The 17208-nt window shown below is 39.9% G+C and overlaps 1 protein-coding gene across 4 annotated transcripts in view; it reads left to right on the forward strand.

Moving 5' to 3' along the window:
* Nucleotides 1-17208, forward strand: part of REV1 (REV1 DNA directed polymerase) — a 115081-nt gene that overhangs the window by 64690 nt on the left and 33183 nt on the right. For 3 of the 4 annotated variants that reach the window (XM_079792361.1, XM_079792363.1, XM_079792362.1), the window contains exons 4-7: nucleotides 154-322; nucleotides 10428-10580; nucleotides 13659-14365; nucleotides 16755-16862. In XM_079792361.1, the coding sequence (XP_079648487.1) occupies nucleotides 154-322; nucleotides 10428-10580; nucleotides 13659-14365; nucleotides 16755-16862 (1137 nt within the window). Of the gene's footprint in view, nucleotides 1-153; nucleotides 323-10427; nucleotides 10581-13658; nucleotides 14366-16754; nucleotides 16863-17208 lie in introns of those variants that run through there. The other variant, XM_079792364.1, reaches the window with a different exon arrangement.

Consider the following 17208-nt stretch of genomic DNA (forward strand, 5'->3'; position numbering starts at 1 on the left):
ATTTACCTCCCAACTTTGTTTACTGGCAACACAGCCAAGGAGAAAGTGAACCAGTGATATACTCTTTGAATGGCTTGTTCTAGGGATTATTCAGCTAGAACTCTACTTTCTTATATATAAAACTCATAATATATTTTAATATTAACTTTACAGATCCTTCTGCTGAGGAATTGAGAAAGCTAATGATGTTGCATGGAGGCCAGTACCATGTGTATTATTCCAGGTCCAAAACAACACACATTATTGCCACAAATCTTCCTACTGCCAAAATTAAAGAATTGAAGGGACAAAAAGTAATTCGGCCAGAATGGATTGTGGAAAGGTAAGTGTAATTTTTAATAAGGTTTAAAAATTGGAATACATTTTATTTCTACTATAGATACTTACATTGCCTCTTAAGGGTGAAAAGTAATTAATGTCTTAACACTACTGTACTCTTAACTTCACATTGATAATTCAGGTGGCCTAGGATTTGACATCCTATTAAAAGTACTACATTCATGTTCTTGGAACCTCAGCTACCAGGAATTAAGGGCAATCAGCCGGTAAGCAGCAGGATGTGGTGTTAGGAGAAGGTTGACTAAACAAGTTATTCGTTGGCAAATATTTATGCACCTATTATGGGCTAGGCAATGTTCCCTGTTTGTTTGGAATTGGTGTGCTGTAAATCAGTGATGTCTATTCATATTAACTTCTTAAGTTTAAATATGTCATCTGGATCTTTGGTAATGAGTCATACTTAGGTGATTTATATTTTAAAACAATATCATATATGAGTGATTGCTAGATTTATGAAAGTTGAAAGTTAAAAGATTAAAATCATAATTTTACCTATGAATAGATTATAATCTATCTATAATAATAAATCATAATAATGCTAGACAGCCGAATGACCTTCCAGACGAAGCCGGGCTGCAAGGGCTGAGACAAGCCACCAAAACTGTGAGGCCGAGCCCCTTGCACAAATTTCGTGCATTGGGCCTCTGATCTCAATATATAAAAGCCTAAGCAACCGTTACAACTGAACAACTGCTCAACCAGTCACTATGACGCACACTGACCACCAGGGGGCACACGCTCAATGAAGGAGCTGCCCCCTGGTGGTCATTGTGCTCCCACAGCCAACCTCCCATGGCCAGCCAACCTCCCCCAGTCCCTTCCCCCATCCAGCAAACCTCCCATGTTCCCTTCCCAAGTCCCTCCCCCCTTTCAGCAGGCCCCATCCGGCAGGCCATGTCTGGCAGCCAGATGGCCTGGCCCCGATAGGTCCTGATCACTGGCCAGGCCTAGGGACCCCACCTGTGCACGAATTTCATGCACCGGGCCTCCAGTTATTTTATAAAAGAATGGTCAGATTAAATTATGGAGTGCAAATGAAACAAACTTTGGGGGGGGTGTTTTTTTTTAGTCAATTCCAAGCTTTTGGAAAAATCCTAAGCTTCACTAATTTTGACACTTGATAAATTTATTCAGCAGATTGAGTTGTGCTCAGTTCCTTTGTGTAGCAGATGTAGCGGCACAGATTCAGTGGGAGGCAACATAGCATAGTGGGAAAGCCTTGCCTGGGCTCTGGACACACCCCTGGGTTCACATCTGAACGCAGGAATTGGCATGCCTGTCATCTTGTGTGACTTGGGGAAGAGTTCTGCAGTCATTCTGAACTTCAGTTTCTCACTTGTAAAAGAAGGCTGATAATTGCCTGCTATGGTTATATGAGAACTAGAAATAATTTGTGTAAGCTAGCACATTGAAAGATATCCTATATAATAAAAGCCTAATATGCAAAAATTCCTAATGACCAAAGAGCAGAATGACCATCCAGACGACCTTCTGGATGACCACGCTATGACACACACTGGCACCAGGCCAGCCAAGGCCAGTACAGTGCGATTGTTCGGGGGGCCCTGCTATCGCCCCACAGAGGGAGGCCCAGGCCACTGGCCGTGGGGTGATCCATCGGCAGGGAGGCTCTGCAATCGATCACTCCACAGAGGGAGGCCCAGGCCAGCCAAGCAATCGCACTCTACACCTGTCATCCGCAGAGGGAGGTGACCGGTGGTGGGGGTGGGGGGCAGGGCCAGCTGCTGGCAGCGGGGGAAGGAAAGCCTCGATAGGCCCTGATTGCCAGCCAAGCTTAGGGACCCTACCCAAGGGGTCCTGGACTGTGAGTGACACCCCCTCCCGTGCATGAATATATATTGTGCACTGGGCCTCTAGTAATATATAAGGAGAAACTGTTTTGTTTTGTTTTTAATTCTAAAAACATTAGCAAGTATCCTATATAATAAAAGCGTAATATGCAAATTGACCGAATGGCAGAACTACCGGTCAGTGGGGGGGGGGCTGGCGAGCAGGCAGCACCAGGCCAGCCAAAGCACATGCCAGCGGGCAGAGGGAGAGGATGGCCGCTCACTACTGGCGCCATCCCCTGATCGAGACCAGTAGCAGCAGAGGGGCGATGGGAGGGCGGGGCTGGCCACTCGCTGCTGGTGCTGTCTCCTGATTGACCCACTGGTTGCCTCCTGTAGAGGGAGACCAGACTGCGGCTTAAGCCCTAAACTGTCAGTTGGACATCTCCTGAGGGCTCCCGGACTATGAGAGGGTGCAGGCCAGGCTGAGGGACCCCCCCTCACTGAGTGCACAAATTTTTGTGCACCGGGCCTCTAGTTAATAAAGTCCAAAAAGTCAAAAGAGCATTTTTTTTTAAGTGCATTTAGCCAAGCCAGCGTAATCGGTGGTTGAGAGTCGACCTATGAACCAGGTAGTCACGATGCAATACCCAGTCAGGGCAAATGCCCGGGTTGTGGGCTCGATTCCCAGTATGGGGCATGCAGGAGGCAGCTGATCAATGATTCTTTTCCTTGTCATTGATGTTTCTCTCTCCCTCTGCCTTCCTCTCTGAAATCAATTAAAAAAAATAAAAGAATATATATTTTTAAAGTGCTTCCAGAAAGCCAAGTGTATTTTCTTAATTAAGCATTTTTTCAATCTTTGAGGATTTCTGAAGGACCATTCCTGGAACATCTCACTGGTTCTTTGTGCTGTGTTCTCAATGACTTAGTCACTGTCAGTTCATTATATAAGGTCAATGAACATGGCCTTTAGCTGTGTGTCTCAAAAAGGAATTGTGAAGTTTTCAGTATAAGAACTTAGGATCATTCCAGAGTCAGGTGTGTGTTGTTGCATACAGACATTCCAGTCCTATCCTTGTGTTAGGGTTAGAATTTTGATCTGGGGATATTTGGTTTGGCTTTGGAGGGTATGGGGTAGCTCCATGGACAGTAAGAGAGAGGAGGTGAAAAAGGCTCTTATCAGGTAGGACTTGATTTGCTGAGAAAAAGGTGGGTTTTATGACAGCTGTTTTCGTTATACCTGCTCTTTCTTGCCCTGAATGCAGCTAGTGTTAATAAAATAGAAAAAGTAACTGTGGCCATTGTAAGTTTTAAAATTCACTTTAATGGATAGCATTTCAGTTTGAAGTCAAGCCTAATCATCTGTTGTTAAATGATTAAAGTGACTGGATACCATGATTATATGGCCTGTTTATTTTATTTTATTTTTGGTAATCCTCATCCTGGGATATTTTTTCCATTGATTTTTAGAGAGAGTGGAATGTATGGTGAGAAACAGAGAAACATCAGTGTGAGAGAGAGAGACACACACACACACATCAACTGGTTGCCTACTGAGCTTGCCCTGACTGGGCCAGGAATCGAGCCCACAACCGAGGTATGTGCCCTTGACCAGAATCGAACCCTTGACCCCTCCATCCTCAGGGCAATGCTCTAACCATTGAGCCACTGGCTAGGGCGTGTGTGCTTCATTTTATATATGAGAAGGCAGGGCTGATAAGGTTAACTACTTTGCCTAAGAACAGCAGGATTCAGTCCAGATATTCTGACTCCTATTTGGGTCTGCTCTGCCATTTAATTAAGCTTGTTGTAGGTGAATTGGCCCATGTGCAAATGGATCCGTCTAGGCACATATCTTAATATATAAAATAAATGTCATTGTCTATTGTGTCAGAGGATGGAATTATTTTTCTTATAGCACACTACTGTTTCCTTTTACACTCTAATCCCAGTCTTATTGATCTCTTCCCTTCCTCAGTGTTGGTGTATTTATTTTATTTATTGACGTTAGAGAGAGGGATGGGGGAGAGAGAGAGGGAGGGAAGGAAACATCGTTTTGTTGTCCCACTCATTTAAGAGCTCATTGGTTGTTTCTTGTAGCTTATATGTGCCCTGACTGGGAATCGAACCCTCAACTTGGGTGTATTAGATTCCACACTAATTAACTGAACTACCCAGCCAGGGCTACTCCTCAGTGGTGTTTTAATGATGTTTTGTTATACTTAAAATTTTAAACATTGTATTAGCTATTTAGTGGATGATACATGATATTCTCTTCTATAATTAGCTTTCTTGTTTTTAGTTTGGGCAGTTTAAATAGCAGCTACCACTTCTAAGTGTGTGGGGTGACTACTGGGCTTTGATTAGAATTCCCTGGTGTCTGTGTCTGTATCATGAAACCTGAGTCAATGTACGTACACATGATTATAGGGCCGGGACTGCTAAGGGGCTGGAAAATCCTTTAATGAGACGCCTGTGTGTGTGCCTGTAAAATGTGAGATTATTTTACTGAAGCCTCTGCCTTGAAAATCCTACACTTGCTTGCATATAGTATAAGTCAGTGATTTTCATATTTTTGCCTATTCTTTTTCTTCAGAAGTTTTATATTGAGATTTGAAGTTTAGAATAGTTAATGAGAAGCTACTGTGATCCACCCCGCTCCTCACTAAGCAATGAGTCCCATGGAACGCAGTTTAAAAGCATTGTCCTAAATAATTGCAGGTCAATGTAGTTTTTGTTGTTGCTCACTGTATCTCGAGTGTTTTTAGCATGGGAACCTGCCTCCCTCCTGTGGTTAGGCTCTCATGGCTCTGCTGTGAGTGGAGAGGGTGTTCTCCATTATGCAGTTCATGCCACTCACTGGGGTCTTCTAATGGGAGTGACTGATGCTCAGCAGAGTTTGTCCTTTCTTTTTAAGCTCTCAAGTTCTAATATGTTAGCCCATTTGTCATATACTCAGAGACTCCAAAGAGCTCATACTTCATATGGGCTAAAACTCTGTTTCTAATTATATTCAATGTAAATATCAGAGTGCTTATTTAAACTCAACTAAAACTTGATTGCAACGTTATCTCTCATGATTTTTTCATTTTCCTTGTGGTTTTGTGTCTTGCTTCAATTTATGCTTTATAGAAAATGTGCATGACTCCAGTTTCTGGTGTAGATTTGGCTTTTAAAAAAATTTTATCTTGGTGTCATTTACATTTTTCTCACATAGCACTACAGAATTCTTCTAATAATATTTTTATTTGGCTAACTAACCAACACACACATTTCAGACTATACCCCACTGACTTGTTGTAGGTAACATTTTATTAGAAAACTAGAGGCCCGGTGCACGAAATTCGTGCACGAGGGGTGGGGGTGTCCCTCAGCCCAGCCTGCACCCTCTCCAATCTGGGACCCCTTGAGGGATGTCTGACTGCCTGTTTAGGTTGGAAATCCCTCTCACAATCCAGGACTGCTGGCTCCCAACTGCTCGCCTGCCTGCCTTCCTGATTGCCCCTAAATCGCTTCTGCCTGCCAGCCTGATCACCCCCTAACCACTCTGCTGCCAGCCTGATTGATGCCTAACTGCTCCCCTGCCAGCCTGTTTGCCCCCAACTTCCCTCCTCTGCCAGTCTGGTCACCCCTAACTGCCCTCCCCTGCAGGGTTGATTGCCTCCAACTGCCCTCCCTTGCATTCCTGGTCCCTCTCAACTGCCCTCCCCTGCTGGCCATCTTGTGGTGGCCTTCTTGTGTCCACATGGGGGCAGGATCTTTGACCACATGGGGGCAACCATATTTTGTGTTGGATTGATGGTCAATCTGCATATTACTCTTTTATTAGATAGGATGAATTCTTCAACATTAGGAGCTAAAAAATGACCCCCCCCCCCAAAAAAAAAAAAAAGAATGGATAGCCTAACTTTCAGTATCTGTGTGAAGGCAAGGAATCTCATACATATTTTTATACCTTTTTATTTCCTTTTCTTAGCTCATAGTGTCTTAGTGAGTGGTTGGGAAGTTTAGATAGTGGGGGTGGGACAAAAGGAATTTTAATTTTGGTGCATAAAGATGATTTTTGCTTATTGGTGGAATGGGCAAAAACAGCTCAGTTTTTCCTTAGCACATCATTAGATCCTTTCTTGCCTTAAATCCACTTTTGAGTAAGGAAGAAGACAGAAGCCTGAATCCATGGGTGGGTGTGTAGACTAGTGTTAGATACTGTTTCTGTAATACAGGAAAACTGATACATTGACTGGAACCATAAACACATTTGACGTGCAGAAGTGTTTCATATAAAGAAAGTGCTGATAATATAAGCTAGAAGAAAAAGTTCAGAATAGCAATTAGTGTAGTGATGATTTTGTTGTATATTCATTTTTGTATAATTTCCCCAAATCTGGTTATAACTGTCAGTGTAAAGTCATTGTCAGTTAACAGAAATAGGAAATTATTTTGAGAACTATTAGATACAAAGTTCTGTTTTAGAGATAACTTTAGTGGGGCTGGGCTATAGGACTAAGCACGATTTAAGACTCCTCAAATTTGCCGAAACCAGTTTGGCTCAGTGGATAGAGCGTCGGCCTGCGGACTGAAAGGTCCCAGGTTCGATTCCAGTCAAGGGCATGTACCTTGGTTGCGGGCACATCCCCAGTAGGGGGTGCGCAGGAGGCAGCTGATTGATGTTTCTCTCTCATCGATGTTTCTAACTCTCTATCCCTCTCTCCCTTCCTCTCTGTAAAAAATCAATAAAATATATTAAACAAAAAAAAGACTCCTCAAATTTAAAAAAAAAAAAAAGAATTAAGACTCCTCAAAGAAGCCTGGCTGATGTGGCTCAGTGATTGAGCGTCCTCTCTACTTATCCCTTAGTTACAGCTATATGTAATGAAAAGTTGGAGGCCAAGGTTAGGGTTCTACTTTACATATTAAGTACCTCTGCATCTGACGTGGGGGAAGCAGGTGAAATACATAATAATACTATAAGAAGAGCATCCAGCCAAAACCGGTTTGGCTCAGTGGATAGAGCGTCAGCCTGTGGACTGAAAGGTCCCAGGTTTGATTCTGGTCAAGGGCACGTACCTTGGTTGCGGGCACATCCCCAGTGGAGGGCGTGCAGGAGGCAGCTGATCAATGTTTCTCTCTCATCAATGTTTCTAACTCTCTATCTCTCTCCCTTTCTCTTTGTAAAAAAATCAATAAAATATATTTTTTTAAAAAGAAGAAGGAAACATTTAAAAAATAAAAAAATAAAAAGAAGAGCATCCATAGGCAGTTGAAACCAACTGTTAAAGGAAGAAAAAAAGTTTGATAAAGAATAGTAAATTAATGGGGGGAAAAGCAAGACATATGTAATACTTTCAACAATTAAGATTTATAAAATAAGCCGAAACCGGTTTGGCTCAGTGGATGGAGCGTCGGCCTGCGGACTCAAGGGTCCCAGGTTCGATTCCGGTCAGGGGCATGTACCTTGGTTGCGGGCACATCCCCAGTAGGGGGTGTGCAAGAGACAGCTGATCGATGTTTCTCTCTCATCGATGTTTCTAACTCTCTATCCCTCTCTCTTCCTCTCTGTAAAAAATCAATAAAATATATTTAATAAAAAAATATTTATAAAATAAAACAATAATATAAACCTTAGCTTATAAAAGAATAGTAATTTAATATACGATCTAATTTTAGGATTTTGATTCTGATAGTCAAATGAAATCTTTAAACTTGATAAAAGTAAATTAAAAAATAAAACAAAAGTAACTTAGCCTGATAGTATTTAGGTAAATGAAAATTGAAATGTCACTGGTATGTTCTTTGACATCATAATGTAGTCCTTATAGCATTTGGATACAGTAGGTGCTTTAGGTAGAATTACTAAATACATCCTATCTAATAAAAGAGTGATATGCAAATTGACGGTCACTCCAACACACAAGATGGCTGCCCCCATGTGGTCAAAGATGGCTTCCCCCATGTGGACACAAAATGGCCACCACAAGATGGCCAGCAGGGGAGGGCAGTTGTGGGTGATCAGGCCAGCAGGGGTGGGCAGTTGGGAGAGACCAGGCCTGCAAGGGAGGGCAGTTTGGGGGTGACCTGGCCTACAGGGGAGGACAGTTGTGGGCAACCAGGCCTGCAGGGGAGGGCAGTTAGGGGTGACCAGGCCTGCAGGGGAGGGCAGTAAGGAGTGATCGGGCTGGCAGGGGAGGGCAGCTGGGGGGACCCAGGCCTGCAGGGGAGAGCAGTTGGGGACAACCAGGCCTGCAAGGGAGGGCAGTTGTGGAGAACCAGGCCTGCAGGAGAGGAAAGATGGGGGTGACCAGGCCTGCAGGGGAGGGTAGCTGGGGGTGACCAGGCCAGCAGGGGAGGGCAGTTAGGGGCAACCAGGCTGGCAAGGGAGGGCAGTTAGGGGTTACCAGGCTAGCAGGGGAGGGCAGTTGGGGGCAACCAGGCCTGCAGGGGAGGACAGTTAGGGGCGACCAGACTGGCAGGGGAGGGCAGTTAGGGGTTACCAGGCTAGCAGGGGAGGGCAGTTGGGGGCAACCAGGCCTGCAGGGGAGGACAGTTAGGGGCGACCAGACTGGCAGAGGAGGGCAGTTAGGGGTGACCTGGACAGCAGGGGAGGGCACTTAGGGGCAATCGGGTCCCCAGGAGAGTAGTTAGGTGTCAATCAGGCTGGCACAGGAGTGGTTAGGGGGTGATCAGGCTGGCAGGCAGAAGCGGTTAGGGGCAATCTGGCAGGCAGGCAGGCGAGCAGTTGAGAGCCAGTAGTCCTGGATTGTGAGAGGGGTCTCAGATTGCAGAGGGTGCAGGCTGGGCTGAGGGACACTCCCCATCCCCCCGTGCACGTATTTCGTGAACTGGGCCTCTATTATTGATATAATTACATAAAGGACATACAGACTAACATTTTATAGTTTCATTTTTAGCGTATATCATCACTTTTTCTATGTTCAGAGTTGACTCAATATTTTTAATTATTTTTTTGTTGGGTAATTCAGTCATTTCTTACATGTTTTGTAGTGTCCTTTGAGAAAATTAAATGTCAAGCTCTTGGATTGATGACATAATAAAGTATATTTAGTCTGTTACTTATTAATTTTTTCCTAAATAATTAAAATATGACTTTCTTACTATTCATTTTAGGTTTAAAGCCAGAAATGTTTTTGGGAACATTTTCTGATACTAAAGAGCCTTTTGTAAAATTTGGATGTTAGCATAAGTACAGTATATTGGTTGGCTATTTTAAATTGAAAATACTTTAAATGGTATAATAACCATATATAACTTAATTTATTAGAAAGCAAAAATCAGATTAAGACAGCAATCAAATTAGTTTTAGTTCTGCAGAACAAAAGAATAGTTGTTTGGGAGTGTCAGTTAATGTGCTAGTACTACCTAGTATTATAATAATACTGGTGTTACTCTGGTTTTTACTGATTATGTTTAGTAGGTAATGAACATTTGGAAGAGGTTATTACAATAGCTTCTGCCCGCATAGAGTTCATATCCTCAAATGGCCTTGTCTCAGTCACTCTTCCATTAAAATAGTTTATTTATTACTCTTAAAGTTGAGGTCCTTCATTTTGTCCCTTTTTTTTTTTTTATCCATACCCACAGAGAGAATATATTTTTCTATTGATTTTTTTTTCTTTTTTTTTTTTAGAGTGAGAGAGTGGAAGGGAGAGGTTTGGGGAAGAGGGTGGGTGGGAAGGAGAGACACATGGATAGGTTGCCTCCTGCACATGCCCACCTGGAGACAGGGATCAAACCTGCAAACTCAGGTACCGGGAGAGCCTTGGTGTGTAGGCTGATACTCTAACCACTGAGCCATGCCGGCCAGGGCTATTTTAGAATTTTTCACATTTAATAGACCTAACATGAATTGTGGAAATTGGGAATCCTCATCTAGTTTACTTATTCTAGGAAAACTTAATATGCGAGATGGGATTTGAGAAAGTGTTGATGATTGTACAATTATTTGAGGGGAAATTGTGGTCAGTATTAAAGTCAAGATAAAAATATTAGCTAGTCCAACTCCGTGCTTTTCTCATCTTACTTTGTAGTTTGTTTGTTTTTGCCACAGGATTGTTGGCTAGTGATTTTTAAGATCTCAGATGTGTGTCTTTTCATGGGTGGAATGTCATTCTTCAAAGTAGTAGTATATTAGAATCTCAAAGACAGAGGGAGAGGACTAATAGGAAAGATGACTTGCTAGTGATGAAATACTCCCATCATTAAGAACATTGCTTTTTCATGGAAAGCTCATTTCCCCCACGTATTGAACTCTTACGTTGCTGTTACTTTTTGTTGCAGCATCAAAGCTGGACGACTCCTGTCCTACATTCCCTATCAGCTGTACAGCAAGCAGTCCACTGTGCAGAAAAGTCTCAACTTCAATCCTGTATGCAAACCTGAGGACCCGGCGCCTGGTCCAAGCAATGGAGCCAAACAGCTCAACAACAGGGTGTAAGTTTGTCTAGGGTGGTAACGCTGCAAAGCTTGCTTTTAGCACTGGGTATGGTTCCTGCTCTGCTGAAGATAGAAATAGCTGTATAACCTGGCCACTCATCTATGCTAAACATGCGGAAATAGGTGTGTGGGTGTCTTACCAAAAAATTGTTTTTATCATGAAAGTTTCATAAATAAAATGTAAACAGGGAAGGTTTTTCAGTCTTTTTAAATTCCCATGTTAAACTAATGGATCTTAATTTATTAGAAGTAAAATTTTCTATAGGTTTTTCTGAAAGTAATTATTTCCATACAAGAAATTTGCTAAGAATGTTGCTTTCTCAAAAACTGAATTAACTGTGCCAGCTATACTTTTGTTATATGTCATGCATAGAAAGTCAAATAACAAAAATGTTAATATTTCCAGGTTATTTTTGAAAAATTCCAAATTCATAACAATTATAAATATGTAAATATTTAATATTAATAAAAATTTAGTTGGTGACCCTAAATGTTATAGAGTTAGAGGTGAATCTAGAGTTTATTCCATGTGACTGATTTTTAAACATATATTGGTTTAAGCTTTAATTGCAATAATCCTGGGTAAGTTGATTTTAAATTAATTGGTTTGTTACCTTAACTTGTATATCAGGTGGTTCATTATTACCATCAGCCTTCTTCTTTGTTATTAAGTTGCTTGCTTTGGGAATTGGATATATCTTTTCCCAAAGACCAGGAATCTAACCTGGGAGTATCCAATATCACTGCCGTCTATAGTTTTTGTTGTTATTTAATTTGTATTCATTTATAAACATATTCAGATGTTTTCACGTTACCTAAAACTTTTAATTTTTTTAGTACTATGAAGGTGTACAAGTCATACCAGAGAACCTTTGAATACATAACTTCATATTTCTTTCTCACACTAATAAAAGTAGAAAAATAGACACAGTAGTTCCCCCTTACGCACAGGGGATTATGTTCCAAGACCCCCAGTAGATGACTGAAACCGTGGATAGTACAAATACTGTATATACAATCTTTTTTCCTATGCATACACACCTATAATAAAAATTTAATTTATAAATTAGGCACAGTAAGAGATTGACAATAATAACTAAAAGTAAAATAGAACAGTTAAAATAATATGCTGTAGTAAAAATTAAATGAATAAAGTCTCTAAAATACCTTATTGTACTGTTCGCACCCTTCTTATGATAGGAGATGATAAAATGCCTCAGTAATGAGGCTACTCAGGAAGGTGCACAAATTAAAACTTACAGATTGTTTCTTTCTGGAATTTTATATCTAATATTTTCAGACTACAGCTGATTGCAGGAACTGAAACTGTGGAAAGGGAAACTGCAGATAAGGGGGCCTATATGTGTTTTTTGAAATTCTCTGTGTCAATTTTAGGGAAAATTTACCTATTAGATTTTATTTCTTAATACTTTTACACTATTGCCTATTAAATGTATGTTTACCGATTATATATTTCCTGTATAGCTACTTTGTAAATATCCATTGTCTAGACTGAAAAACAAAAAGAATGTGTATTTGCAAGGTGTTTTCTGCTAATATATATATATTTTTGTTGCATGTGTTGCTAGTAAACATGTGAAGAATCTTATTTGTGACACAGAAAAATAGATGTTAAGACTTTTCTAACTTCACTTTTGTTACTATAATCTTTGTTTTTCGGTATGTTCAGTACATTTTACAGATTTCTTTGTCATTCTTTTGTGTGACATTTTGCTCCATAGCTTTCTCTTTATCTCAAAGGCAGACTTTCTCTGACATGTAACAAATTAGGTTTTCTTTCCTTCCTCTTTTAATTGTTTTCAGTTGGTTTTCTTTTCCCCTTGCCACTGGTGTGATCATTTGTGAGGATTGGACCTACTCAGAGTTGGCTGTCCTATTCCATGAGATGATCAGCCTGAGCCTGAGCCAACCCAGAAATGGGTGGTAATGTTCTGATGCATGTGGCTTTTCTGTGTAGTCAGACTGTCATTACTGATATACCATGTTAGTATTAGGATGAGGGACTTTAGATTGAAACTGGTAATACTGTGGTAATCTCATGACTATGGCACCCTCATCTGAAGTCTGAAATGTAATTAGATTAACACTTTGGTTGTTTCTAAGAATGAATTATTGCTCCATAATTCAGGTTTTTGTTTTTTGTTTCTTAGGTGATTCTTGAATGCAAATGAATTTTGTTTTTATTATAGAGCATTACCAAGCAAACATTAGAGGAGCCACGGTGTAAATTTAGCATAACATTTGGCATTGGTCCTGCATTTATAAACTTGTTATCAGGAGACTTGGTCCAGGTTACCTTGGACCACCTTGGTATCTAAATATGCTTTTTTATAAATGAAGTGCCATTTTCCTCGTTACTAGGGCAAGTGTCCTCATTTTTCTAGGTATAAATCTTACTGAGCTAGCCATGCACATTGACCTGGTTCTTTCTTTTTTATCCATTTGTACAACAGTTGGCCCATTAATGGATTAATGAATATGTGCTGTCAGGCTTGTCCTCAGTGAAACTAATACTGGCCTCAGTGTTGTAGCATATTGGATTTAATGTGCTGAAAAATGCCTTATATAAAACTGAAATTAAAAGTAGAAATTAAGAACTTGAACTTTCTTACCTATTTTATGGGAGTTATTCATATTGCAATAATTCAGGAAATATTTATTGACTGCCTAGTACATGCCAGACACTGTGCTACAAACTGGGTATTTAGAGCTTACAGATTCCAGTTAATTTTTGGTAGGAAGAGTAGTTGAAAGTAGTTTTTTGAATTTTTCTTAACCTTATAAGATGCCATTGTATGTCTGGTGGTGTCTGAAGCTTAATAAAAACTAAAAGGCTGTGAATGTTCTAGAGTTTTCCTAGTTATCTTGCTACTTTGGTTTAGCAAAAATTATTTTTTGTTGGAAGAAAAATAATATAAAACTTGTGGCTTAATTTTTCAGGTTTGAGGGGGTGGGGGATATCAAAGTGTGTATCACCAAGACAATGTTTAAATGAAAAATTATTTTAGTTTGAAAGTAAGACATTAATTTAAGAACACTTTTTTCCTGCTTTAGAAATCACGTAATTAAGAAGCTTGAGACAGAAAAAGAAATCAAAGCCAATGGAATGAACAGTTGGAATGAAGAAGATGCAAGTAGTGATTATAGTTTTGCAGAGCTGGAGCAGATCTTTCCAGAAAGGAGACAAAATGGGATTCCGCCTCACAGAGACAGCCCTGCCATTTTCAATGGCCACACTCATAGCTCTAATGGTGCCTTAAAGACACAGGATTGCTGGGTGCCCGTGGGCAACAGTGTTGCCAGCAGGCTTTCCCCAGACTCTGCCCAGAGGGAGGAGAAGGCTGAGAATAGCAGCACCGACTTCAGAGACTGCAGTGTGCAGCTGTCGCAACCAAGCACCAGGAACACAGATGCCGTGCGGAATCCACACAGAACTAATTCCTTCTCGTTCTCATCTTTGCACACTAACACTAAAATAAATGGTGCTCACTACTCCACTGTTCAGGGGCCTTCAAGCACAAAAAGCACTTCAGGACCTACTCTTAGCAAGGCAGCACCTTCAGTGCCCTCCAGACCCTCAGACTGCAGCTTTATTTCAGACTTCTATTCTCATTCAAGACTTCATCACATATCAATGTGGAAGTGTGAATTGACTGAGTTTGTCAATAACCTACAAAGACAAAGTAATGGTATCTTCCCAGGAAGGGAAAAGTTAAAAAAAATGAAAACAGGCAGGTCTGCCCTTGTTGTAACTGACACAGGTAGATACTAAAATTGTTTTCTTAATAAACAGCTTTGCTTGATCATTTTGTTCTTAAGCTATCATTGGTATTCTGATCAATACTAAGCTTAAAAGCCTTTGGCAACATCAGTTATATAGTTTATAAAAAGAATAACATTATAGAAAGCTTATTTATTAGAATATTTTTTACAAAATTAAGTTTTAGTGTGGCTGATATTTTCTAGCTAATTTAAACACTAACAAGGTTTTCAACATTCATTCATCATGTAGACCTTACCAGTTGTTTAAGTTTTGAACTATGTAAAATATAACATACTATATTCAGTGCTTAAAGTCCTGTAAGAATGAATTGGTTTGGTAAGAGTAACTGTTAATTTCTGAAAGCTCACATCATAATGATTTTTAAATAATTAAATAACTTGGGCATAGTTGTTATAATTGCAGTGGTGAACTTTTAGAAGGATTAAGTATTTTCACATATAAGTACATTAAGCTGTATTTCTGTACCAGTTATTATAAATTAGTATCTGGTTTGAGGTTTTAGTTGCTTTTTACAGATTATACATCTCCCCGCCCCCCAGGGGAAGGGATCTCTGAGAACATCTACTATTACCCTTTAATTTATAGCTGTGGAAACTGAGGTACAGAGAGAAGCTCATGGTTCTGCCCTAGAAAGTGAGGGGACTCTTTTTTTATTGTGTTTTGCTGGTTGATGTATTCTTAAATGCTTTTTGTTATTTCTAAAATATTTCAGAATAATGTTATAGATATTAGATTATCTTGACATCATGCCTTGGCCTTGTAACCTAAAGGTCATTTAATTTTGAAAGCTTCAAAGAATTCATATGAATTAGTTCCATGAATGGGAATAAAATGGGAAATTTTGTATGAAAGTACTCAATAGGTATTTGATATATGCATTCTGTACTACTTGAATATTTAAAGCCATTATTTTGGGTTGTTTACATTGTTTATATAATACTTTAATGCAGCAGAATTAATATTGTTAAGATGTATAAATCAATTTTGAAGGAAATATAGAGGGCAGCAAGGAATTGTGTGGCTTTGGAGTTAGATAACATACTCTGACACAAACCCTGACTCTCTTACTCTCATGAAGCAAGACCATGGGCACATCAGTTCCCCTCTCTGAGTCTCAGTTTCCTCCCTGCAGTGGAGTGCTGCTCCATCATGCTCACCTGGTGGGGTTGGGGACTTAAGGAAGATAACATGAACAAAGGCTCAGTGCCTTGCATATAGAACTAGGTAAATGCTTTGCAGTCAGAATTTAGTAACTGGAGTGGCCTGAACCTCTGGGCAGTAGGTGTATAATTTTTTGGAAGCCTGTTGTGAAGAGAAACCTTCAGTACTAGTATCCTTCAATCTACCAGAGGAAAACTCCTTTATGAGGCCAGAACTTTACTCAAGCCCAGGGGTCATATTTCCAAGGCTGTCCACCCTGCAGGGCTAGGGGGAAGGGTAGGGTGAGACTGGTGTGGAGGAAAGCTCTGGTTGTGGCTGGATGAGAGTTAAACTAACCCCGATGGCCTCTCTGTTGCTCAGGATGATTAGAAGCCAGAGACCTTAGGAGAGAACACTCATGTAAGCGTTAGAGCTGACTTTTAATAGGGTTTAAATGCATGAGGAGAATTTATACGTAGATTTTGCTTCTTAACCCTTTGCACTCACTTGCTTTTTTCTCGATTCCTTTATTCTAATGCTAACCGTGTCGAGTCACACTCGACATCCGAGTGCAAAAGGTTAAGTTTTTTTTTTTTTTAAGTATGTCTGTTTAGAACAACTTTATCTGCTTGGGATTGAATGCCAGCTCAGTCTCTTACTGGCTGAGTGACTTAATAAGCAAGTTATTATCTGTAAAATAAGGATAATAAGATTGCCTGTCGTAGTGTTGAAATTCTCACATGTAAACCTCCTACAACAGTGGTTGACACCTACCGAGCACTCAGTAATAGCAGCAATTTTTATTTTATCAAAGAATGTTTGTAGGCTACATGCAATAGTGTTCATTTGAAGTTGCTGAGCTCTATGTAACTAAGTATATGAAAGCACCATTATACATTTTTATAAAAAAGCACACAGAAATGTTAAGCGTTTAGACAAACTGTTAATTTGAGACTTTATTAGAATATAGCCTAGGGGGAAAAATGATATTTTCACAATTGATTTTAATTATTGGGAAGCTCAGTCTGTATCTGAATTACTTTTAGAGCTAAAGAAACTGAAATTTGCCTTTTCTTGAGGTGATAGAAATAATCTATAATAGATTCTATATTTTTTAAGACTTCTACTTGTAAGCATTTAAAAATATAATATGTAAAATTAACTAGACCTGTTACTTTTATATTAAAAATTAGTTTGGGTTTTGAACATTCTCTTTTTCCTTCTAGGAAATATGTCAGTATTGAGTTCACCCAGACATCAGAGCTGTATAATGCATGTTGATATGGATTGCTTCTTTGTATCAGTGGGTATACGAAATAGGCCAGATCTCAAAGGTCTGTATTCTTTTTTATGTTTTCAGAAACTTCATATGTTATTATAAATAAATATATATTCTAAGCATCACAAAATATATATTTTTAAATATATTTTTATTGATTTCAGAGAGTAAGGGAGAGGGAGAGAAAAATAGAAATATCAACGATGAGAGAGAATCATTGATCAGCAGCCTCCTGCACACAACCCCACCGGGGATTGAGCTTGCAGCCCGGGCATGTGCCCTGACCAGGAATGGAACTATGACCTCCTGGTTTATAGGTTGACGCTCAACCACTGAGCCATGCTGGGCCACAAAATATTTTTTAAGAAGTATTTATAATTTTCCTTCGCAGAATCTGTTCC

The sequence above is a fragment of the Cnephaeus nilssonii genome (assembly GCF_951640355.1).
Source record: "Cnephaeus nilssonii genome assembly, chromosome: 15".
Lineage (NCBI taxonomy): Eukaryota > Metazoa > Chordata > Mammalia > Chiroptera > Vespertilionidae > Cnephaeus > Cnephaeus nilssonii.